The 25,317-nt window shown below is 40.2% G+C and overlaps 1 protein-coding gene across 2 annotated transcripts in view; it reads left to right on the top strand.

Moving 5' to 3' along the window:
* Positions 1-25,317, top strand: part of LOC126373075 (1-phosphatidylinositol 4,5-bisphosphate phosphodiesterase) — a 96,567-nt gene that overhangs the window by 31,553 nt on the left and 39,697 nt on the right. For both annotated transcript variants that reach the window (XM_050019054.1, XM_050019055.1), the window contains exons 2-3: positions 8,429-8,543; positions 9,120-9,233. In XM_050019054.1, coding sequence (XP_049875011.1) covers positions 8,487-8,543; positions 9,120-9,233 — 171 coding nt within the window. In that variant the 5' untranslated portion in view covers positions 8,429-8,486. The remainder of the gene's footprint in view (positions 1-8,428; positions 8,544-9,119; positions 9,234-25,317) is intronic.

Genomic DNA, 25,317 nt, shown 5'->3' with positions numbered 1-25,317 from the left:
AGTGCGCAATGCAAACAAATGTCAAACAGCAATATTGCTTTCTGAGATGAATTGCTTCGATGTGGCAGTTTTAATCCCCCAGAAAGGGACGGGTAATCGACAAGCATAAAATTTATGGAACACGTGTCAATTTTAGGCAAAAATCTAAAAATTCCCACTTTCTTACTAGGTATTTCTATTGAAACTGAAATCGACTACACATATTATATTATAGCTTGATAAGAATGACACCTGTCAAGTTACTTGTCTTGGTCTGCCTCTTTCGCACTAGGCGTGTACTTTATCTGTCCTGCTGTCATATGTATCGTGTTAGGAGCACAAGAATTATCATAATTAAAACACATAGTAACGAGTTCTTACCGCGTTTAAAGTAGGGATATGAGACTCCCTATATTTCGACACTGTTGCAAGTGCCATGATCGCGGGATGACTGATGAGATGTGTTTGTGCTGTTATGTGTTTTAATTATGATAATAACCGCGTAAACTTAAAACAATGCACAAGAATTACACCTAGTATTTATAACAAATATTTCTTTCTGCATCCGGCCCTGCTCAAGTCGACATAATAACTCGACTACTGACATCTCTAACATGCTTTATCCTGCATTATATCTATTGCATGAAGGGAAAACGTGGTGAAGATTAAAAACGTTTTGATTCTGTAACAATATGTAAACCTACGCACGTGTTATGCAAAACAGGAATCGTTTACGACTGTCATTGTTAATTGTCGGAAGACTTCAACTTCAGAGCTCATTCTTAAATGTATTATGCTTCAAAAGTTCAGTCAGTTGCTCGCAAAGTAATTGATTTCCAGTTTTGCGGTAGCAGCGACAAGATTCTGTGTGTAACTGTGAAAAAATACATTAAAAGTGAAAGGTCTGACTGACTCATTCACTCATCACGAAATCTTAGAAACTACAAGTGAGTTAGGAGTCTCAAATCATGGAGTGCATGGGGGTTCCTTTTAGGACGTAAGTGCTCACTGAGACGTGGTTTTACGAAATTCAACCCATAAGGAAGTAAAATAGGATGACGAAGTTTGTGGAACTATAGTTTTTTTAGTCTCAGGTTCGAATCCAGCATAGACCAAACCAATGACTGTCGAATTTGTTTTAGAATTCATGTTCGGATCATAAATGATTATCAGGTGCTCAGCGGTGAAGGAAAACATCGTGAGGAGACCCACATTCCCGAGAAATGCATTTTCGGAGGTATGTGACCTAAAGTGACCTTAACCTGTATTGGGCTGGTTTTCCCTTCGCGGTTTGGAAGGTCAGACAGACAGTGGCGTCTGTACAAAAACCGGACCTGTCAAATCTTCAGGTTAGGTAAGCGGACCCTGTGGAAAACGGGATAATGCTAGGAGATGATAAGTTTTTAATAGTGGGTTTCACGCGAACGAAGTGGCGGGTAACAGTTAGTATTATTTACATTGTGCGCAATACCTACGCACACAAATAAATACAATGCGATCTACACGGCAATATGATACTTCAGCTGTAACTGATCTTGAGTTTTTCGATAAATGGATTAGTAAGTACACAGAGCGGCCTCCGTGGTCCAGTGGTTGAGCGTTGGGCTCACGGTCCGGAGGTCCCGGGTTCGAATCCCAGTGGGGACATATCACAAAAATCACTTTTTTTTTGGGACATTACAGGCTGATCACATGATTGTCCAAACAGTAAGTAAAGTAACGTGCTTCGGAAGGCACATTAAGCCGTTGGTCCCGGTTACTACTTACTGATGTAAGTAAGTAGTCGTTACAAGAGCCATGTCAGGGGTCTTTGGCGGCTCAATCATAACCCTGACACCAGGGTTGATGAGGTTGGTAATTCACCTCATAACCCACACGTTAGAAGAAGAAGTACACAGAAAACGCGCGAAGAATTCAAACATTACGGAGATGTATAAGAGCGTTTATGTAGAAGCGATTCCTTAACACGCGGCGGCGGGCGATTTTTTTTTTATTACAGATTCACGTGGCAGTTTACGCAGGCTGAACTTGTAGAGCTTCCATTGCCTGTAGTAATCTTATTAAAAACCTGACCTCGCAGTCAATTCTATTATGGTTACTGACTTACTTTAAATTAGATTCCACTTAAATCCTACTGCTATTTCTATGCTGTTAACCCGTGCAAAGTAGGTATCTAGGTAGGTATAGGCACAGAATAATACATACATAACTAAGTATGTATATATAAAAGACACCTCAAAAAAAACAATCACCAAAAGTCATGAATGCATGATCAATATGTACCCACTTTAGAACCCCGTCACATTAACATATTCGACTGTTAGTGAGACTTACAGATCAATTTGTCAAATAAATTCATTTGACATGGTTCTAAAGCGTAACATGTTAATGCTTGTGTCCATACGTGGTATGTTATTATGAACTAACCACAATTTTATGAGCCAACAAGTAAAAATATATAAATCTATAAAATGGCATCCTTCAAGTTAACGAGGTGTGCGCCGTAAACGGGAGTGCATTAAACTACACGTGTTTGACGTGGTTAAGCACACCACACATAGAGGCGGTAAGCGGTACTGGGAACGTCCCGGTATCCCGCGATCGGACTGTCATAGAATAAAAAAAACATAATACCCTCAAGCATAGCACCTCTGCCTACCCCTTTGGGGATTCAGATGTGAAAGTTCACACTTCACCACTCTTCGCCAGCTATGTTTAACTGGTGCTGTAGGACTCCCCAAGTGTTCCGAGCAGCCCTCGGCGGAGGGGGAGGCGCTTGACGCGCTCCCATGGGCGCTGGGCCCCAAAGGGCATCCGCCGGCGGGGACGCGGTTGTGTGCAATTGCGTTCCCGTATCCCCGCCACAGGGCGGCAAGGAGGAACACCGTTGGTTTTTAGTGGGTATACCGGGTGGCGACACCCGGGGAGTCCCACATAACCACGTCGTCGTCCCCGGGCGGCGTGGTATGCGTAATGCATTTCCCAACGTTAAAAAAAAAAGCTATGTTTAACTGGGTCCTGTACTAGGTTCAAGATGAATTATGAAATTCTGATTACTAAAAGAGCTTGCCGAAGGAATTCCAGCAAATATTCTCATGTGTTCCTGACAGCGTAAGTAATTTATTTTATCTCCGACATTGTTCAGCAATATAGAACATTAAAATCTGTTGTGAACAGGGCCGTTTCAAGGGAGTGCCACCTTAAGGGTAGTTCTCAGCTTCTATTGTATTTTTTTCTGTAAGCCTTGGTATATGGTTCTAGGTTTGGTAAGTGAGTAAGTAAAAAGTTAATTTTTCATAAGGACACAAAAAATATTGATGCAATCAAAACCCCATAAAATAAATTCTTCCGATTTTATCGTTTATAATATACCTTATTCAACTAACGACAACAAACGAAAAGCGAAGATAAAAACGAAAGAACGACAGCGGGACAAAGAGATAAGTAGTCTATCGCCTAGTGAGAGACACATATTGTGGTATATCCTGGTATATCTATGTTTTTGCTTTTTTATGTCTTGTCAAATATGATTGTTAAAAATGCAAATGTTTCATTGAACGTGAGGTTCAGAGGTCTCGTGACGAACACCGAACGCAACATGCGACAAGACCCGCAGACGAGGGTGTTCTGTTTAGGCCAGAGGGTACAGGTCCGAAACTATACGGACCTGTTAGTTAGTGGGCTCTGTTTTCCGCATTTAGACTCTAAGATGGCCCATTGTGCGTGCTATTGTTGACTGCGTAATCCAACCTAACTCTTACCAAAAGCTTAGAAGCCTCCTGGGGATTTCACAGGCTTCGCGGAGCGACCCCATTCCTTTGAGAATTTTTACCCGTTGTGCTGACACTCCCGTGCATTCCAGGATTACATGGGGGGCAGCTATACGGACCTGTCCCAAAGATGGAAATTTGGCGAGGTTGTGAGAGTACTGGGGCCGGTGCATTATCTGAGAACGGATGATGGCGAGACCTGCAAGAGGCACGTCGACCAGATGCTGCAGACCTCAGTAACAAGAGACCAATAATAGATAATTACAAGATTTAAGGGGGAGACCTGTGGTATATTTATGTTTTTGCTTATGATTTTATGTCTTGTCAAATATGATTTTATTGAATATATTGCACATATCTGAGTGACATCGTAACGAAAACTTTGAGAGATGATTCAGACCATGATTCTGAGTTGATATCAAAAGGAATGTTATTCTAAATCATCATCATCATATCATCCAAGCCGTGTCCGGCGACGGCGACTCCTAAATGTCTATCCCAGGTCGATGTTATGATAGGCTCTAATGTGGCTAGCAAAACCGAACTTCGATTTGAAGGTTCGGCCACATGGCGCACAGAATAACTGGCGAGCAGAATTAAACGTATAGTTGTAGGGCTTGTGTCGAGTCTTCCGTATTCGTATATATTCTAAATATTGCGCTTTCGAATGCATAATATAACATTGGATTTGCATCAACTGCAAAGTTCAGGGGAAGATAAGACCGCGGGGTCCCGGCCGCTGCCTGACTACGGCCCTGGCTCTAAGCGAAGGTTCAGTAATAAATGGAATGAAGAATCCTCTTTGTTTTACATTACAAGATAAAGTGGTTTTGTGAGAGCGGGGTGATTGACTTGACGCTTTTTCTTTTTAACAAAAATGATACAATTATTTAAAGATAAAAACTGGAAGCTCAAATGCAGGTGGCAGCACTGTTGAGTGTAAATAAATTTTGACAGTACTGTCCAGCTAAAATTCGTGATAAATCTACGAATAAATAATATATTTATACGAATAATAATTTATTGTTAAATAATTAATTTATAATAATTTATTTATTATAATTTATTATTTATTCGAATAAATATATTATTTATTCGTAGTGATAAATGTACTTTCATGGATAATAGACATATGAATCTTTAATATTTGTTTTTGGGTATAAATGATGACCCTTAGAGGCGTAAGAATACCAGAAAAAGTGGCCGAATAGGTCGAATACCGAATATTATTCGAATGTTCGTGGCATCTCTAGTCTTTTTTACCGTACAAAACTAGATGATGCTTTGAATTTCACTGATAATAAATTTACACCAAGGGCGTAACGTGTTTTCCGAAGCACGGAGAACTATTAAATAACTTGTAATGAAAGAATTACTTGTCAGTGTCAGGGTTATTATTGAGCCGCCAAAGGCCCCTGACATGACTCATGTTATGACTACTTACATCAGGAAGTAGTAGCCGGGACCAACGGCTTAACGTGCCATCTAAAGCACGGATCACATTCATCAATCGTTTCAGACGCACGCCGGTTCAGAGTAGATCGTACTGAACCTTTTGCAAGGACATCTCCAATTTGGTCAATGTACGTCTCACTTATAATGTATACCTACACTAATTTGAAATATCTTCTCAGCTGTAACTGCATAATTGCGTAGATTAAAAACTGATAAATCCTTCAACAAGTTTACCCGTGATAATTACGTTGAATAAATGACTGATTTGTCAAAATAACTTAAAGCATTATGGTTCTAAAGTATCTATATACATTTTGGTAAATATGACCTTACCTAAATATAAAATATGTATTGAGAATATCCCTTGACTAATCTCATTGTTCTCTTGTTATTATCTGCTAAGGCTATAAGATTCCCATGACATAATTGAACAAGGCAACAAAATCATTATTTATCCTCACATTTTCCCGCTTCAATTTCCTCAGAAAGTACACGTGCATATAGATTGTTAATTCAATGCAATTTGTTACTAAATAGGTATACATAAAGAACTGAGTGTCCACGCCTCACCGAGCTTTCTGTTAACGTAATATGTATATCGTGGCCATATCATAGAATTGATCATTTCATGAAATGATCGACCATTTCATGAAATGGTCGTATTTCATGAAATAGAACAACATTCGTTGGCCACATCATGATGTGGTTTGGCCAGATCAATGAACACAAAACGTTTAACGATATGACCAACTAAATGCATGATTACTTCATGATATGGCCAAACGTTAGCGATCATATCGTAAAATAGTAACATTATCCACCGGTAGTGGCGCTGGTGTCGCTTTGTTTATGTTTTGCATAATGGCGGCGGACAATAATTATTCTTGTGTGAACGCGAATAATACGAATAATAATGAGCAAATACAAGATAAAAGTGCATTGAAGCAATGTTTTGACACTAAGGTGAAAAGAAAAACTCGTATTAACAGTAGACAGCAACTTTATTTTTATTTTTAGGTTATATGGCAAATAATGAAGGTCGAGTGACCACGCTACGTAAATCAATGGACTATTATTGGATTTCAAAATATGATATAATTAAAACTGCGAATGAAGAGATATTAATTTTAAAAAAGAAAAATATAGACGATCCTACTGTCCGTAAAGTTTCTTTTTTTGACGTGACTTATTGTAGATATGCTGCAGATGGCATTAACTACTTGAAACAGGATTCTATTAAAACGCATAAATGTTTTTGTCATAATTTAAATTATCATAATCCTTTTTTTTATAATTTTTACAAGGCATAACAGTAGGTTAGGGTGCGGCGGGGGTGGCCCTTGGGCCACCCCTACGCCGCCAGTATGTTTATCTTACACACGAAAAGTATACTGAATGATGACCAATGGCATGAAATAGTGTCAAAAAATATGACGACGACTTCAAAGCGAGATGCAGTTACGGCGTATATGTCAACTACATCAACACTCCGTTAATCGAAAATGACTTTTGAATTTTTAATTGACTTTTAAACATTTTTGTACTTTGTACTAGAGTAATACATTATTTCCTACCTTATTTCGCGTTTTTATTACACCACTTATCATGGACACCCTACATTAATGATATGGCCAAACGTGGATGGAAATATCATTAAACGTTGACGTTTAAACGATATGGTCAGTTGAAGTTGGCCATTTCATGAAATACGACCATTTCATGAAATGGTCGATCATTTCATGAAATGGTCAATTCTATGATCTGGCCACGACATGTTCATTGATCTGGCCAAACCACATCATGATGTGGCCAACGAATGTTGTTCTATTTCATGAAATACGACCATTTCATGAAATGGTCGATCATTTCATGAAATGATCAATTCTATGATATGGCCACGACATGTACATAGATAAACACACGTTTATTTCCCACTGGGGCAAGCAGAGACTATAGAATTTTACTTCGATCCTGACACACTTCTCTTGCTTCCTCCACATTTATCAATCGTTTCATACACGCACGCCGGTTCAGAGTAGATCGTACTGAACCTTTTCTAAGGACACCCCAATTTTGTCAATGTACGTCCTTCTATGTGTGTAATAGGCGACGAAATGACCCATAGTATAGCTGTAATGGTCTACTGTGTTAGTGAAATTTGTAAATGTGCTTGTATTATCTAATTACTAATTAAGCATTCAATTTAAAATAATAATTTTAGTAAGTCTCAGTACTGGACTAGGCGCAGGCGAAATATGTAAATTAATTTAATTTATAGGTTACAATTCATAAGTACTAATATAGAATCATAAAATTATTAAAAAATCTTATAAAAAAATATTTGTAATTCCATCCAAGTAGTTTCCTAGGTCAAAGATAAATTATGAAAGATTACTAAATAAAAACAAAAAACGTTTTCTTTTTTCTATTTTACTTATTTATGAATTTTAATAAAGAAAAATGTAATAATAAGTGCGATATTTTGTCACGTTTTTATATGACGTCACGTTGCTTTACAAATTACATACATCATCATCATCATCCTCATCCAAGCCGTGTCCGGCGACGGCGACTCCTAAATGTCTATCCCAGGTCGATGTTATGATAGGCTCTAATATGACTAGCAAAACCGAACTTCGATTTGAAGATTCGGCCACATGGCGCACAGAATAACTGGCCAGCAGAATTAAATTTATAGTTGTAGGAGGGCTTGTAAACTCACGCCTATTTCCCACCGGGGGTTTGCTTTACAAATTCCTTAGTATAATTTCGTGTTTTGGTGTAAAAAGTAACAAATCTCTTCAAAATCCCCTCCGCCGCACTTCTCCCCCTGAGGTCACTCCCGCACATTATTGTAATAGGGTAGTTTCCAACTAGTCAAATCAGTTAAAATGGCCACATCAAAGCAATTCATCTAAGAAAGCAATATTGCAATTTGACATTTGCGCATATGAAATTAAGTGCGCAATGCAAACAAATGTCAAAGAGCAATATTGCTTTCTTAGATGAATTGCTTCGATGTGGCCATTTTAACCCCCCTGATTGACCTCAGGGGGTGAAGTGTGCGGTGGAGGGGATTTTGAAGATCCGCGCGCTACAATATGAACATACATACATACATAAACTCACGCCTATTTCCCACCGGGGTAAGCAGAGACTATAGAATTCCATACAATATGAAATAAACGATTTTAGTCTAATCGAATCTAATTATTGCCCCGCAGGCGGTGAACCATGTCGTGCCAGTGAACGCCTGCAGCTTTGATCTAGAGCGGAGTCAAAATGACCAAGAAGTTTGAGTTCAACTGGCAGATCCCTGTTCCTGAGCTACTTCTCAAGGTAACGTCGTCTTCCTTCATCATCACTAATTTAAAAGCCACGCTCTTGTTGGTGTAGCATTCTCCATGCCACGTTTTACGGAAAATAGGGCAGTGGTTTCCCTCTTGTCTTCCACCCCGCAGTACTCTGACGCGAGTGGGAAGGCCCCAGAGTAGTGTATTTCAAAGCCGTACTAGGACTCCTGTCCTCCACCTGTGAATAGTACTGACAGTTACTGCTGCCTCCTGTCAGATCCTAGAAGGCCCAATATGTGGTGACGGTTTTCTTGCCAACGGCTTAACGTGCCTTCCGAAGCACGGAGGAGCTCGAGATGAAAACTTTTTTTTTGTGGTCACCCATCCTATGACCGGTCCTTGCGAAAGTTGCTTAACTTCAACAATCGCAGACCGAGCGCGTTTACCGCTGCGCCACCGAGCTCCTCACTTATGATAAATTAATAACTCATTGGTACAAGTCCAATGCCGCGGTTCGTACCAGAAGCAAACCGGTGTACCACAGAATCACAGTGACTTTTCAGGACCACAGTGACTTTTCCAGATAAACTGTATAATGTTTCTAATTGATGTCTGTTTCCAGGGTGGAGTGTTCGACCGATGGACGGAAGAAAAGGACAATACCGAGTTGGAGCAGAACTGCACGTTCAAGGTCGATGAGTATGGCTTCTTCATATACTGGAAGAGTGATGGCAAGGTGAGTGGAGTATTCCAGTGTTCTTGCAACTCGGGCAGTCGGCCTCCGTGGTCCAGTGGATTGAGCGTTGGTCTCACGATCCGGAGGTCCCGGGTTCAAATCCCGGTGGGGACATATCACAAAAATAATTTTGTGATCCCTACTTTGGTTAGGACCTGGGCTGATCACCTGATTGTCCGAAAGTAAGGTAATCCTTGCTTCGGATGGCACGTTAAGCCGTTGGTCCCGGTTACTACTTACTGATGTAAGTTACTAGTCGTTACACTAGCCATGTCAGGGGCCATTGGCGGCTCAATAAAACCCTGACACCAGGGTTGATGGGGTTGGTATTCCACGTCACTACCCACACGATAGAAGAAGACCTAAATCTAGCTCAGCCGCTAGTGAGAGCGGAGACTTGCCGTTCTATAATATGTTATGAGTTATGTAAGGTAATCTTCGAATGGCGTTTTGGCGACGGGAGGTTGTAAAATAAAAAAATAAAAATAAATAAAGTGTTTATAAAGTGTTGTCGGCAGATGTTGATCGTTTAACACCTGATAACTTATTATGGGTGGTATTCATAAACGAATCTCAGCTGAGACTGCCCTCAAGGTGATGCTCAAATCTCTGTTTTTATATGAGAACTGTCATATTGTTAGCATTAGCGCCCTCACTAGTAAATCGCGGGTAGAAACATATTAATATTTAAAAAAATAAAAGAGCGTTATGAAAATTGTGAGGGTCGTCGTTGACAGCGGGGCATTCGTTGGGTGACGTTTGGCCGGAACGGTCGATGTTTGACGGACTGCCTACCTGTATTGATTGTATCGTACTGAAATCGAATAAACATCGTTCATACATTGGAGATTGGGTGTTATTTCTGAGGTCCTACAACAATCAGAAGTGGTAAGAACGTCAGAGAACAATTACAGGTATGTAAGTTTGTTTTATTTGTTTTGTTGAGAGTTAAATAGACGACGTGCCATTTTATAAAGAATAAAATCCTATCAGTAGGTACTTATTGATTCTATCACAACAACAACAGTATCATGGACGTGGGGTAGGTATCAATTAGTCGTATGTGTGATCTACACTACGTCCATATTCTATGTAGTAGAACATCTTTAGGTAAATCTCATAACAAGTAGGTTTTCTTACGAGTAATGATAGTTGGTATTATATTTGCGGAAATAGTGACGTAGTATCCAGTTTGTCACTGATTTCGGTGGTTAGACAAATACTCAAAACAGGTACATATAAAAGGTTTAGTATCAATTAAATTACTGTGCGACGATTATGACACTCAATACGTTTCGGAAGGGACTTTGTATCTAATATGTTATATTTTAAATCATACAGTTCTGTTGGCTTGCGAATCTAATAAGAAGGGTTACTTAATTAATAATGGGTAAGTGTTGTTTAAAATACACAATTAATGCGTACTTATTAAGGCATTATTAAGTACTTACGTTGTAAAATAGAATGTTGTTTGTATAATCTGAACAAATTAAATAGATAGATTTAAAAATATTTTCGATAAGGGCGAAAAGCATCGCCGAAGCCGAAGACGGGTGTATAGGTATATTATTATTTACCTAAAAATGACTATATCTATCTACACAACTTTTTCTTTGCTTTCAAATATATAAATTATGCACATTTTACAAAGTTATGGATTTTGTCAAATCACTGAGGTTGGTGACAATGAATTGTTATTATTATTGCTATTTGTATATCGTTTTATTATTATAATTACTTAGTCCCTACAGTCATGAATTTAACGTTGTTCTGAAAAGGAGTTTATTTCTTTATTAATTGACTAATAGTGTTGTTTTTTTTTTCTGTTTTCTTCCCTACTAATTTTTTTTCTTCTTGACTAATTATCACAAATTTTAAATAAAACCTACGCACAAAAAAAAAAAAAAAAAAAAACTTTGAATCCTGTTTCGATCCGACGTAACGTTGAATTTACGGCATTATTGTCTCTGTTTAACTATAGTCTTTGCCTTAAACCACTTTCAAAATGTCTGCAAGCGAAAAGTCCCACTATACACCCCCTCTAGAAAGGCGTGAAGGCACTAGACCGGCAAGGGACCTTAATCGCGAGTCCGGATTTCGCCGAAGAAGAAGATCGATGACAAGATCGAAACGACGACAACCCCGGCGTGACACGTACCGAGAAAGATCTCGCAGTGGAACGCGTTGGACAGGCGACACGAGCTCAGAGACGAGTACGTCTGATGGACGCAACAGATATAGGCGCAGAAATCGGACGCGCAGTCAACGCCGTGATCGTCGTCGTCGCTATTATAGTTCGACAGACTCATCATCGTCTAGTGATAATTCCGATTCGTCGTCGAACTTATCAGGGAAGAGGAGACGACCGCGGTCTAGGGTCCGGACGTCACATTTGAAGGAAAAGAGGAGACGTCTGCACACCCGATCACAAAGCGGATCAGATAAAAACCTTTTTCGAAAGTTCCTGAAAGTAATGAGTCAAACGGGAAACCATTTCGAAGGAGCGCATAATGTCATACCCGAGTTTGACCCGGACGCTCATTCCCAGACAGCCGTGAACTGGATTCGCAAGGTCAATGATACTGCACGAATATATGGATGGAACGAGAAGCAAATTATTTATTATGCTATACCAAAGCTATCCGGGCACGCAAAGAAATGGTACCAAAGCAGAAGTTGTGTCGATCTAAGCTGGAAACAATGGCAAAAGAAAATTATTAAAAATTTCCCCGATGACAGAAATTATGCCGATCGCCTCACAGAAATGCTTAGCAGGAGGAGTAAACGAGAGGAAACGCTTGAGGAATACTTTCATAATAAAGCCACATTAGTGAAGATGTGTGGACTCACGGGCAGAAACGCAGTCGACTGCATTGTCAGCGGGATTTTTGACAACGGCGTTCGTCTTAACGCTCAAGGCTGTAATTTCAAAAGACCTTCGCAGTTACTTAAATACTTAAGGCGCATTTCAAAAAGGAACAATATAATGCCACGACGAGAAGTACACATTTCAAAGGCAGAGCCATATAGTAGAGGGAACCCAATACGAACTGATTCAACAGCGAGAGACAAGCCCAGATACGTTGTACAGTGCTTTAATTGTTCCGAACCTGGACATACAGCAAGAAAATGTACAAAACCTCTAAAAAGGTGTGACAAATGTCAGCGTTTAGGTCACGAGACACAGAACTGCTATGCAAATCGCAATAACAATGGTCAGCAACCACACAACACAAAAATGGATAACAAACCGGAAACTAACGTATTACAAATATCTACAACCGAACAATTAAATAGTAAGTACTTTAAGTCAATCGCAGTCGATGATGTAACGTGTTCAGCATATTTAGATTTCGGCAGTCAATGTACTCTAATCCGGGAAAGTATAGCGAATAGCTTGCAATTGCTTATGGATAAAACGGGGCTTCCTATCATTAAAGGTTTCGCGTTTAGTAGTATTGTCCCAATCGGTAAGGTTAACGTCACCATCAAAGTAGATGCAGTCGTGGCTGATGTAGATGCTTTCGTTGTACCCAATGACCTATTAAAGACAGATGTCCTTATCGGTCAATCCTTAACAGAGTTGCCAACTGTAGTAGTCCATAAAACTAGTAAAGACCTTATTTTGTATTGTGATAATTCGGAGGTAGAAAAGATAAACATTTTAAATAGTGAGGACGTTTCACTAAACGGGTCAAAAGATATAGAGGTACACACGGGTACCGATTATACCGGTGTATTATTTATACCTGGTAATGCATGTTTACAACCCGATAACGAATATATTATTTTGCAAGGCATATATAGTTTTAAAAATGGTAAGGGTCGATGTATAATTTTAAGTTTATCCCAACAATCAAGTAAATTACCCAGGTTAAAATTATTGGGCCGGGCGATCAAAATGAGTAAAAGTGTAAATATTCATTCAGAAAGGAAAAACTTGGAAGTGAACATAACTAATATCAGCAACCAGGCACATAATGTATCAACAGATATTGCTAAAGAACCCATAACACTAGACATGCTAAATATTGGCCCTAGAGTTGCAGACAGTGATAAGGCCCGTTTACTGGAACTATTGAATAGCTTTAGAGACTGCTTTGCTTTTAATATGAGAGAACTTGGCTCAACCTCTATTTCGCAAATGACGCTTCACCTAAATGACAATAGTCCCGTCACCTACAGACCCTATCGTCTCCCATTTAGTGAGCGCGCTAAAGTGAGAGAGATGGTTGGAGAGTTACTGGCTAACGGGATAATACAGGAATCACAATCTGCGTACGCTAGCCCTATAGTGTTGGTTCGTAAGAAAAATAATGATTACAGGCTGTGTGTTGATTATAGGGCCTTAAATAAGAAAACCGTTAAGGATAGTTATCCTATGCCCGTAATTGACGACCAACTTGATCGTTTAAGTGGTAAATCGTATTTTACAAGCTTAGATTTGGCATCCGGGTACCATCAGATACCAGTGGCCGAGGAATCACGTCACCTGACAGCTTTTGTGACACCTGACGGCCACTATGAGTACACTCGGATGCCATTCGGACTTGTTAATGCCCCCGCAGTATTTCAGAGTATGATTAACAAAGCGCTTGGGGCTAAACGGTTCGAATTAGCGATTCCCTATTTAGATGACCTGCTGTCCGCTGCTAGCACCATCGAAGAAGCATTTGATAAGCTTAAGGCTATTTTAGAGTTGTTGAGGGAAGCGAATTTGACACTTAACATTAATAAATGTTGCTTTCTACAGTCTCAAATTAACTATCTCGGATATGAAATATCAGAATGCGGTTTGAAGCCAGGAGACAGGAAAATACAGGCTGTTTCCGAATTTCCAAGACCAACAAATGTACATCAAGTACGGCAGTTTGTTGGTCTAGCTAGTTATTTTAGGCGCTTCGTTCAAAATTTCTCGCTAATTGTTAGACCTTTAACAAACCTTACTAAGACTAATGTTCCGTGGCAATGGCGTGATGAACAGGAAACGGCTTTCCAAAATATAAAATCAAGACTAGTCTCGCGACCGATTTTAGCATTGTTTGACCCGACGTTCATAACGGAAGTTCACTGTGACGCAAGTAAACTGGGGCTAGGTGGAGTTCTATTACAACGACCTAATGAAGAAACACCCTTTAGGCCGGTTGCTTATTTTAGTCGCCAGACGACTCAAGAGGAGGCACTGTGGCACTCCTATGAATTAGAAACCATTGCAGTGGTACTTACATTAAAGAAATTTAGGGTGTATCTAATCGGCCTTGAATTTAAAGTCATCACTGATTGCAATGCCCTCCGCAGTACTTTAACAAAACGAGATCTCATTCCAAAGATAGCTAGGTGGTGGTTAATGCTGCAGGAGTACAACTTCACCATCGAGTACAGACCGAGCCACAGCATGCAGCATGTCGACGCGTTGAGTCGAAACCCAGTATCACCACCTAGCTCGTTAGAAGAAATTGAGGTTTTAAATATTACTACTGCGGATTGGCTGCACACAGTTCAGATGACTGACCCTCGAATAAGACACATTAAAACCGTTTTGGAGACCAGTGAAGAAGACCTCAAGGACATTTCGAATAACTATGTTATTCGTGACGACAAAATATATCGACGGGTTGGGTCAAAATTTAAGTGGGTAGTCCCGAATTCTGCACGGTGGAGAATATGTCAGCTCAATCATGATGAAGCGGGTCATTTTTCGACCGATAAGACTTTGGAGAAAATAAAAGCAGACTATTGGTTCCCCAAGATGAACCGCTTTATTAAAAAATATGTCCAGGCATGTATAAATTGTGCTTATAGTAAAGAAATGTCAGGGAAAAAGTCAGGATACTTACATCCGATCCCCAAAGTTAATGCCATTTTTCATACGATCCATATGGATCATTTGGGTCCTTTCATAAAGAGTAAAAGAGGAAATACTTATATTTTAGGAATTATTGATGGATTCAGTAAGTTCATATTTGTAAAAGCGGTCAGAAATACTAAATCTAAAACGACAATAAAAGTGTTAGAGGATGTATTTGCTACATTTGGAAGCCCAAAAATAATTATATCTGACCAGGGGACGAGCTTTACGTCAAGCGAGTTTAAAGGATTTATCAGTTCGATTGGAGCGAAACATGTTCTAAACGCTGTTGCCACACCAAGAGCAAATGGACAAATCGAGCGCTACAATCGAACGATATTAAACTCACTCTCGGCGATGAACCACGGGCTCGATGAAAAGGATTGGGATCTAAATGTAGCTAAATTACAGTGGAGTCTAAATAACACTGTGAATAGGGGCACAGGGAAAACCCCAGCCCAAATTGTATTCGGACAAAGGACAACCTGTCAATCAGAAGGTATTGTAAGAGCTGGTCTTGAAACAGAAGAACAGATATTAGATTCTGAAAGGGAAGCATTAAGAAACGCGGTTCAAGAAAAAATAAAAGAGAGGCAAGCAAAAATGAAAGAAAATTTCGATAAGACTAGAAGCCCAACTAGACTTTTTAAAGAAGGAGACTTGGTGATGATACCGAACCACAACCCCGATAAGGGTAAAAGTAAAAAACTAGCACCCAAGTTTCGAGGGCCGTATAAAGTGTCCGGCGTGTTAGGTAATGATAGATACGAAATATCTAGCATTCAGGGTCATTCACAGAGACGTTATAAAAACACCTACTCAGCGGATCAATTAAAACCATGGATCACTATAACCAGCTCACCGGTTGTTAGCGAAGACTCTGAGGATAGTAGTAGCTCAGATTCGAAAGATGAACAATGAATCCCTATTTATAAATATTAACAATAATTTGAGAGATATCTTTTGCATAAATTATAGTAAACCCTAACCCTATCCCTAACCTTTACAGACTAGATTCAATGTGAGATTGTCCGGGAAGTCGGCGAGCCCCGGATGATGATGATTAAGACGGCACATGACGATTGGTGCAGATATTTGGTACATTATGTTGATTAAAATGTGATAAAAGAAGAGTAAATCGTGGCTTTCGGATGGCTAGACGATTACTGCTGATGAAGAATGGCTTTCGGATGGTCAAACCGGAACAAAAGTTGATTGGACCTTAAAAGCGGCCTTCGGATGGCTGGATCTCGTCAATGAAATATGAGTTTAATGCTACTGCGCGTACTAGTCTATCTATTTTAAAATTGTCAGTATAATTGTGTCCAAAAAAAAAGAAGAAAAGGACAGATGTTGAAATTAATATACTTATACTTAATTGATTTACTTCATAAGAAAGTTTAACTTGAAGTATCACAAATGTATTAAATCGAGAAATTATTATTTAACTTTTTTTTAATTTTTATTTTATTCTTGTGTATGATTTTACAGAACATAATTTTATATACTTAGGTAATTACTTGAAAAATGTATTGTCTTATGAATATTGATGATTATGTTTATATTCTCTTGAATAAGTACTTATTTTGTTTCGATATTTTTAATTTATACATTAAAAAGTATGAGGTCATACTTAGTATAGAATGGCCGAGCTTAATTTGGGGAGTGTGGACATCCCCATAACAGAATGGCCGACTGTTAGCATTAGCGCCCTCACTAGTAAATCGCGGGTAGAAACATATTAATATTTAAAAAAATAAAAGAGCGTTATGAAAATTGTGAGGGTCGTCGTTGACAGCGGGGCATTCGTTGGGTGACGTTTGGCCGGAACGGTCGATGTTTGACGGACTGCCTACCTGTATTGATTGTATCGTACTGAAATCGAATAAACATCGTTCATACATTGGAGATTGGGTGTTATTTCTGAGGTCCTACAACAATATTGACATGATCTTGAGGGCAGTCTCGAAGCTGAGATTAGTTTATTAATACCACCCTATGTCTATCATTCATTGATATCTTTATTAAGATCCCTGGCACCATAAACATTTCCCAGTGCCTACTTCCAGTCTAAAAAAAATAAAACCCAAACGTAGCATGATTCACAAAGGAGTATATTCGAGGGTACTTTTATTATTGATGGCCGTAGTATGAGCGAGCGAATTAGCCATGCATAAACAGAGCCTTTGGGACATAACACGTGTTTTATGAAGCTTCAGCATTCAATGTTGTATGTTATGCTATTTCCAGCTATATGCCGTCCGTTATTTGCTCGGCTTATTATAATTCTGTTATATGCGGAAGTGAGGAGTACCAACCTCATCAAACCTGGTGTCAGGGTTACTATTGAGCCGCCAGAGGCCCCTGACATGGCTCATGTAACGACTTCTTACTTACATCAGTAAGTAGTAACCGAGACCAACGGCTTAACGTGCCTTCCGAAGCACGGATTATCTTACTTTCGGACAATCTGGTGATCAGCCAGTAATGTCCTAACCAAACTAGGGACCACAAAGTGATTTTTGTGATTTGTCCCCACCGGGATTCGAACCCGGGACCTCCGGATCGTGAGCCCAACGCTCAACCACTGGACCACGGTCGTCGTCGTAGGTTTAGGTAGCCATGCTCTTGTCGGTGTAGCATTCTCCATGCTACTTTTTTAGGTAAAAATAGGGCAGTTTCCCTCTTGCCTTCCGCCCCGCAGTACTCTGTCTGACGCGAGTGGGATGGCGCCCAGAGTAGTCTATTTCAAAGCCGAACTAGGACTCCAACACAATCATGAGGATACAATTTTCTTATATTTTTTTTTGTAATTGTTTTTTTTGTCTTGACGTCATTGTATTGTTATGTGTGTGGCGACCTTTCCTAATTAATAATTCTAATTTTTAATTATTAGTGCAAATTTTATTGTAATTTTCTAATATTACACTGGCCGCGTTAAATAAATACTTATGTAAATTTTGGATCTTGAATTTCTTTTCGGCTTTCCCCGAAGGGCAAGGCAAAGGAACTGTGCACATACAGCCGTGTCTTATGGATTAATGAAATGATAAAAGGTGATGACGATGAATGATGAAACCTAAGCCCCCACCCTCGAAGCAGACTCCTACTCCGAACCCCAAACGAAATAACTCAAAAATCCGCATAAACTTTCGAGTTATAAAGCGGCTTGTTAGCACGAAGCGAAAATAGATAGGTAGGTACACTTTGTTTATTGAATATTCCGATATAATAACACTATCGCGAATGTTTTCCGACTAACTTAATGCGATCATTAACCACAAAACACCACTTCGTATAAATTATTTAGATTATTCAATGAAGAAAGCAACCATCCCGTTCCCGTTCCCGCCAAAAAGACATCTTGAATTTTATACTGCGCAAATTCGAAACCTCACTGACCTTTATTCTCCGTTCATTAATCGTTTTTAAATGAAATTGATGAATCTTACTGTCAATTTGACACGCGGAAAGAGAATAGATAGTAGATACCCTATCAGGGATCTATGTCGGCAATTGCTCTGCGCCGGAGGTAATTTGTACCCAGAGCTCAGGAAGTCAAGATCGTTTTTCTTCTGTGATTTAATGATTTGTCGCTATTCAAATGTCACTAGGTCACCTATAAAGCTCTATTTTATAAACACACTAGGATGTAGCATCTTTTCGTTTTTTGACGTGACGTAGATTACATTAACTACTTGGCCGGACAAATAGGGAGTGCTGACGGATCTCACCCGGTACAAAATTTAAGACGACAGGTCTGAGGGTGCCCAGTTGGGCGCAAACCTCGGTTTTGGGCGTCGTCTGAGAAGGTTACCTAGTCGGCTGATAGCGATAAGCGCAAAATGAAATCTTCGACCACGTCGGCGGGGTCGGTGTCCGAGTCAGTCATAACGTCTAAGCAATACGAGGCGTGGACTCATAAACCAGGGATGAACGTGGGTTTAAGTATATGACAGCCAAGCAAAATTGAATCCAATTATCATACAATTCGAATGAACTTTTGCTTCTATGCTGTTCTGGGAGCATATAAAAAACATAGAACACGTTCAGCTGCTTCTCTTCCCGGGCATGTCGTAAAAACCGACAGAGGGATTGTGTCCTCTAACATGATGGACTAATGTTATGGGCGATAGGCTGATCCCTTATCACCATAAGGTTCATCATATCCATCTTTGGACTTCGTATCAACAGTGGCTGCAAGTTGTCTTTGATTACTTGTGGCTCTGCCCACCCCATTAGGGATTACGGGCGTGAGTTTATGTATGTATGTATGTCGAATGAACTTTGCTTGGCTGTCAAATACTTAAACCCACGTTTATCCCTGGTTTATTTTTTATTTGTAAGGTGGTTATTGTTTCAAAATAGCGTAATTATCTATCCGAAATTCTAAACGAAACTTAGACACTCGCAATCGGTTCAGACCTTAAGAAACTATCTTCTGTATATAATATTTCTCTAAAGGTCTTGCTTGTCATCGCATGGTTGACCCTAATCGAGCCTTAATGCTGTATTTCCGATGACAGCGAGGCTACACAATGAAGCTGATCGATTGTCAGCGTAAACCAAATTATTTCGGTTATTGAACGATTGTTGGTTGAGGGCTACAATATGCACGGTATAAGAAGACTAGATATGTTCAAAACTGAAAGCAGCTGACGTCATCCGACCTTGCGTTGCCATTTCGTAAAAAATAAATTACCCACGTCCAATGTTTTTAATTTATTTTACAAGGAAATTTTGTAGCTTTAGTAAAAAAAAAATACGTACAGTTTTAATGATTTTTATATTTTTTTGTATATGTGACAAATAATAGTAATTAAATACATTAGTCAGTAATTCACTTAATTTTCAATAATAAAGTTTACGTCCTTAGAATGTTGGAGATACCAATTGAATGGTACCACTTACGCCTGCAATAAATAAATAAAAAAAAAAGAGTTTATTTCGGACATGTTCCATAGTGGTTAGTAACAAGCAATAAACAACTTAATCTAGTGTTAGTAATAGAACGATAAAAATAAAATAACATTTACACACGACACGGCTCGACAATTATAAACAACAAGAAAACGTACACATTAACACAACACATTACTAATAAGCAGGCTCCCACCGCCTGGTCACCGGTATCTGCAAGTCCACTTCAGTATGTAAGCGCATCCAGTGGCCCAGCAGTGGGGAGTCCCACCTATCAGTCAACACGCTCAGAATGCCGTTTGAGCTGGAACGTAAGCGCCTCAATAGCGATGCACACCTCTTCCTAATAATAGCAATGGCGGCTTGTCATAAGATTGAGCATACCTAGTTTTCTTGTACGTAATATTAATATATAGTTAATAAAAAGTTTGCTTACCGTGGTAAGCAGCCGTACCATGCGTGCCAGTATCGTATCGGATGAATTTCATGGAAATATTTTCTTGTTTCATACTTTTTAGAGCGAGTTATTTCTGTAGTCAGGTTTTAGTTTTTCAACTGATACAGCGTGTAAGTGACATCGTAACGAAAACTTGAAGGATGATTCAGACCATGATTCTGAGTTGATATTAAGTGGAATTTTCCGTCGCAAAATTATGGAACTGAAAATAATAAAAAAGATACTAAAATTTACACGACTTTTCCTACAAGAAATTTCACTTGACGTCAACTAAGAATCATGGTCTGAAACATCCCCCTCAGTATTTGTTACGGTGTCACTAACACCCATACCTACTTGTATGGCTATCTGTATGTAAGTATATACTTGTACTGGGTGTGAGTGACATCGTAACGAATACTGAGGGGGATGATTCAGCTCATCATTCTGAGTTAATATCAAGTTTCCATCGCAAAAGTATGGAATTGAAAATAATTTCAAAAAAACTAAAAACAAAATCATTAATTATGCGACGGAAAATCCCACTTGATATTAACTCAGAATGGTGGTCTGAATCATCCCCCTCAGTATTCGTTATGATGTCACTAACACCCTGTAATTTATTTAGTCTTCATTTTGTATTAAGGCCGCAAGAAGGTATACATGACATACTAAAACAGCCTATATACGTCCCACTGCTGGGCACAGGCTTCCCCTCAATCAACCGGAGGGGGTATGGAGCATACTCCACCACGCTGCTCCACTGCGGGTTGGTGGAGGTGTTTTTACGGCTAATAGCCGGGACCAACGGCTTAACGTGCCCTCCGAAGCACGGAATCATCTTACTTTTTCGGACAATCAGGTGATTCAAGCTTGAGAAGTCCTTACCAAACAAAAGACAGTCTCACAAAGTGATTTCGACAATATCCCCATCGGGAATCGAACCCGGACCTCCAGATCATGAGCCTAACGCTCTAACCACTAGACCACGGAGGCTGCTAAGGCGGCAAGTATATTCCCACTCAATTACGCCCAAACAGCTTCAACCTCATCGTTGTAAATATTGGCAATCTCCAATTGGACAGATAGTTATCCGCCTATCGACAGCCTTCCGAACTTCAATACGAATATAAGTGTCATGAATATTCAACGCTAATTTAGCCAGGGTAGCCCAGATTGTCTGCAAATGGATTGGGCGTTTTAATGCCGCGCTACGGACTGCGAAATGAAACACATTCCTTATGCATAGTTTGTTAAATTGTAAATTCAGGTGTTAATCCGTGATAGCCCAGGTCGGGGAGCGCGTGACTTACATTGCAGTGTCACGGGTTCGAATAAGGAATAATAAATACTACGTATATGGTGTCCCTTTATAATAGACGTTTCTTTCATTCTAATACTTACCGCGCATTGAGACTATTGTAAAATGTTGTCTATATTTAAAAACAGGATCTTCATCTACGTGCGAGTTGTGAGGTGGATTATCAACCTCATCAACCCTGGTGTCAGGGTTATTATTGAGCCGCCAAAGGCCCGTGACATAGCTCATGTAACTTACATCGGTAAATAGTGTCCTGGACCAACGGATTAACGTGCCTTCCGAAGCACGGATCATCTTACGTTCGGACAATCAGGTCTTCTTCTATCGTGTGGGTTGTGAGGTGAATTCTGTGGTGTCCTAAATAATAAATGTTTCTTTCTTTCTTTCTTTCTTTCTTTCTTTCTTTCTTTCTTTCTTTCTTTCTTTCTTTCTTTCTTTCTTTCTTTGAATTACCAACCTCATCAACTCTGACAATCAGGTGATCAGCCTGTAATGTCTTAACCAAATTAGGGATCACAAAGTGATTTATGTGATAAATATGTCCCCACCAGGATTTGAACCCGGGACCTCCGGATCGTGAGCCCAACGCTCAAACCACTGGACAACCACTGGACTGGTGTCAATCACTTATGGTACTGAACTGGTGGTTCTATTTAATACTACCGAGTGAGAGCCTCCAGCGCTCCCCATTTGTCCGGCCAAGTGGTTAATGCCATCTGCGGCAAAACAATAAATCACGTAAAAAAAAACTTTTTAATACTACCTACGATCGTTTGCCGCCCAAAACATTCCATAATTCATAAAGAAGTCATTGACCTCTTTCACGAATTTATTTTTAAACCGAACAACACTTCAGTTGGTTCGTACTTAATTATTTCTTTGCTTTATACGTTTCTAGTGAGGCTTGCTGTACATACAGACGGGAAAGCGGTACTAGCGAGTTGGGGTGCGGTATTTGTAGAAGAAATCATAGAATAAAGAATTATACTAGTTATAAGGTACTTATTTATTTAAAAAGATAACCAAGGTTTAGATTTACTTTACCCCTTTTGGGTCTTAATTTAGTCTAAATAGTCGCAAGCCGCTCGAGGAGCTCGGTGGCGCAGCGGTTAACGCGCTCGGTCTGCGATTGTTGAAGTTAAGCGACTTTCGCAAAGGCCGGTCATAGGATGGGTGACCACAGAAAAAAAAGTATTCATCTCGAGCTTCTCCGTGCTTCGGAGGGCACGTTAAGTCGTTGGTCCCGGCTGCATTAGCAGTCGTTAATAACCACCAATCCGCACTGGGCCCGCGTGGTGGTTTAAGGCCCGATCTCCCTATCCATCCGTAGGGAAGGCCCGTGCCCCAGCAGTGGGGACGTTAATGGGCTGGTGATGATGATGATGAGTCGCAAGCCGGTAAGGCGAGCCTGTGAGGGAGGGGAAGCCGTGGTAACCCTGTTGGTAGAACGCTTGCCTCTCACTTTGAGGACGCAGGTACGAATCCAGCACAGACCTAAACTAATGATTGTCGAATTTGTTTCTTTATATCATAAATGATTGTCACGTGCTCAGCGGTGAAGGAAAATATCGTGGGGAAACCCACATTCCCGAGAATTGCATTTTCGGAGGTATGTGACCTGTTTGGAACCTGTTTTGAGCTGGTTTTCCCTTCGCGGGTTGGAAGGTCAGACAGTGGCTTGTGTAAAAAAAACCGTCGTTTTTGTATGGACTGTCCAAACTGTAAACTAAATTCGGCATCCCCACTCACTTGTAGTTTCCCGGTTCTGTGTGCATTAGTTCAACTTGATTCCGTACCATTAAAAACGTTTTTTATTCGACGATTGAACCGCCAAAACTTTCACCACTAACTGTCGAATATGAGCTGGCAGTTCACATTGAAACCGACTAACTTCCTAACAACTAACCGCTATGCGGGGAGATTTAAACCCCTTTCAAGAGTTTTAGCGTTAAAAGCTGCTGAAAGGGTCAATCTGAGGCCAGAGCGAGTCCAGGGCAGGCGGCAGAATCCTGGATATAGGGGGGTCAGTAATACTGGGTGTTAGTGACACCGCATCCAATACTGAGGGGGATGATTCAGCTCATGAATCTGAGTTAATGGCTGGCCTTGAGCCGGCGGCTTGTCAGTCCAGTCTTCTCTTTATCGTGTCGGTTGTGAGGTGAATTACCGATCTCATCAACCCTGGTGTCAGGGTTATTATTAAGCCGCCAAAGGCCCCAAAGTCTAGTGCTGGGACGGCATCATCGAGCTCTTGCATCTGAACTAGCTGGCAAGGATTAGGTCTCCAGTTAGGGGGTGCGCGTAGTAAGGAGTCAAGTTCCGTGGGTGCACGAATCTGACTCTCCCGCTCGCGCGAATATCCTGGTCGAGAGCTTGGAGATAAACTCATCTAACGTCTCGACTTTAAGGTCCAAAATTACTCATTGTGGCCCGCATTTGGTGATTAGTCTCAGAGAGCATTGCGTGCCATGCGAGGGCGATATAGGTAAACCGTGTTCGGGTGCTGAACTTCAGACCCCCTATGCCCTGAGTACCTCCCTGCCAGTAGGGGGAGACAGGGCTGTGAGTGACATCTCGTTAGTGGAGGAGCAAGGTCACGAGCAGTCGCGTGCCGAGTGCGCCGACTTGAGGTCGCGAGTGACAAGTCTTTGTGGCTTGTGACGCTTCCTCAAGTCCATGTGGTAACATAGATGGCTTTCGGGGCCTTATTTTTAAATCGTTCGCCTTTAACTCGCGAGCGAAAATATATACCTGTTTTATCTTCCAAATGACAAGTTCTGATGTGCTAGGTGAATGTGAATAGGGTGTATACATTTTGAGGGACGATTTAGACCATGATTCTGAGTTGATATCATGTGGTATTTTCCGTCGCAAAAGTATGGAACTGAAAATAATAAAAAAAACATGAAAATTTTCATGAATTTTCCGACAGGAAATTACTGCTGTAAGGAAATTACTTACTGCTGTAAGTAAGTAGTCGTTACATGAGCCATATTAGGGGCCTTTGGCGGCTCAATAGTAACCCTGACACCAGGGTTGATGAAGTTGGTAATTCACCTCACTACCCACACGATAGAAGAAGTGATCTTGAATCAAATATTTTTGAATGAGATATTTTTGAATCTGGAAAATAGACTTGCCCATACAAAACACCGACCAGAGGAAAACACTTACAGGAGTGTTGAATTTAGTTTCTTCAGACCCTGGGGTACTCTGGATACTGCTATGTATGTATGTACTCTATCAGTAATTTCACTGTGAAGTTTCAATACAGATCCACATTGATCGGAAATGAGTCTCTTCATCTCCTGTCGTGACTTCCGTTGACAATCTTGAAGGCAACTTCTTCAGATTGTTTCTAAGGTTGCATTAAAAGCTCAATGCACAATGCAATAGGCTAGTTTCCAACTAGTCTCATCAGTTACTTTTCTCTCTAGGTTTTTCACAGGGTCCGCTTACCTAACCTTAATATTTGACAGGTCCGGTTTTTACAGATGCGACTGCCTGTCTGACCTTCCGACCCGCGAAGGGAAACCAGCCCTATACAGGTTAGGTCACA

The sequence above is a fragment of the Pectinophora gossypiella genome, chromosome 15, assembly GCF_024362695.1.
Source record: "Pectinophora gossypiella chromosome 15, ilPecGoss1.1, whole genome shotgun sequence".
NCBI lineage: Eukaryota > Metazoa > Arthropoda > Insecta > Lepidoptera > Gelechiidae > Pectinophora > Pectinophora gossypiella.
This window is presented reverse-complemented; position numbering and strand designations above follow the sequence as displayed.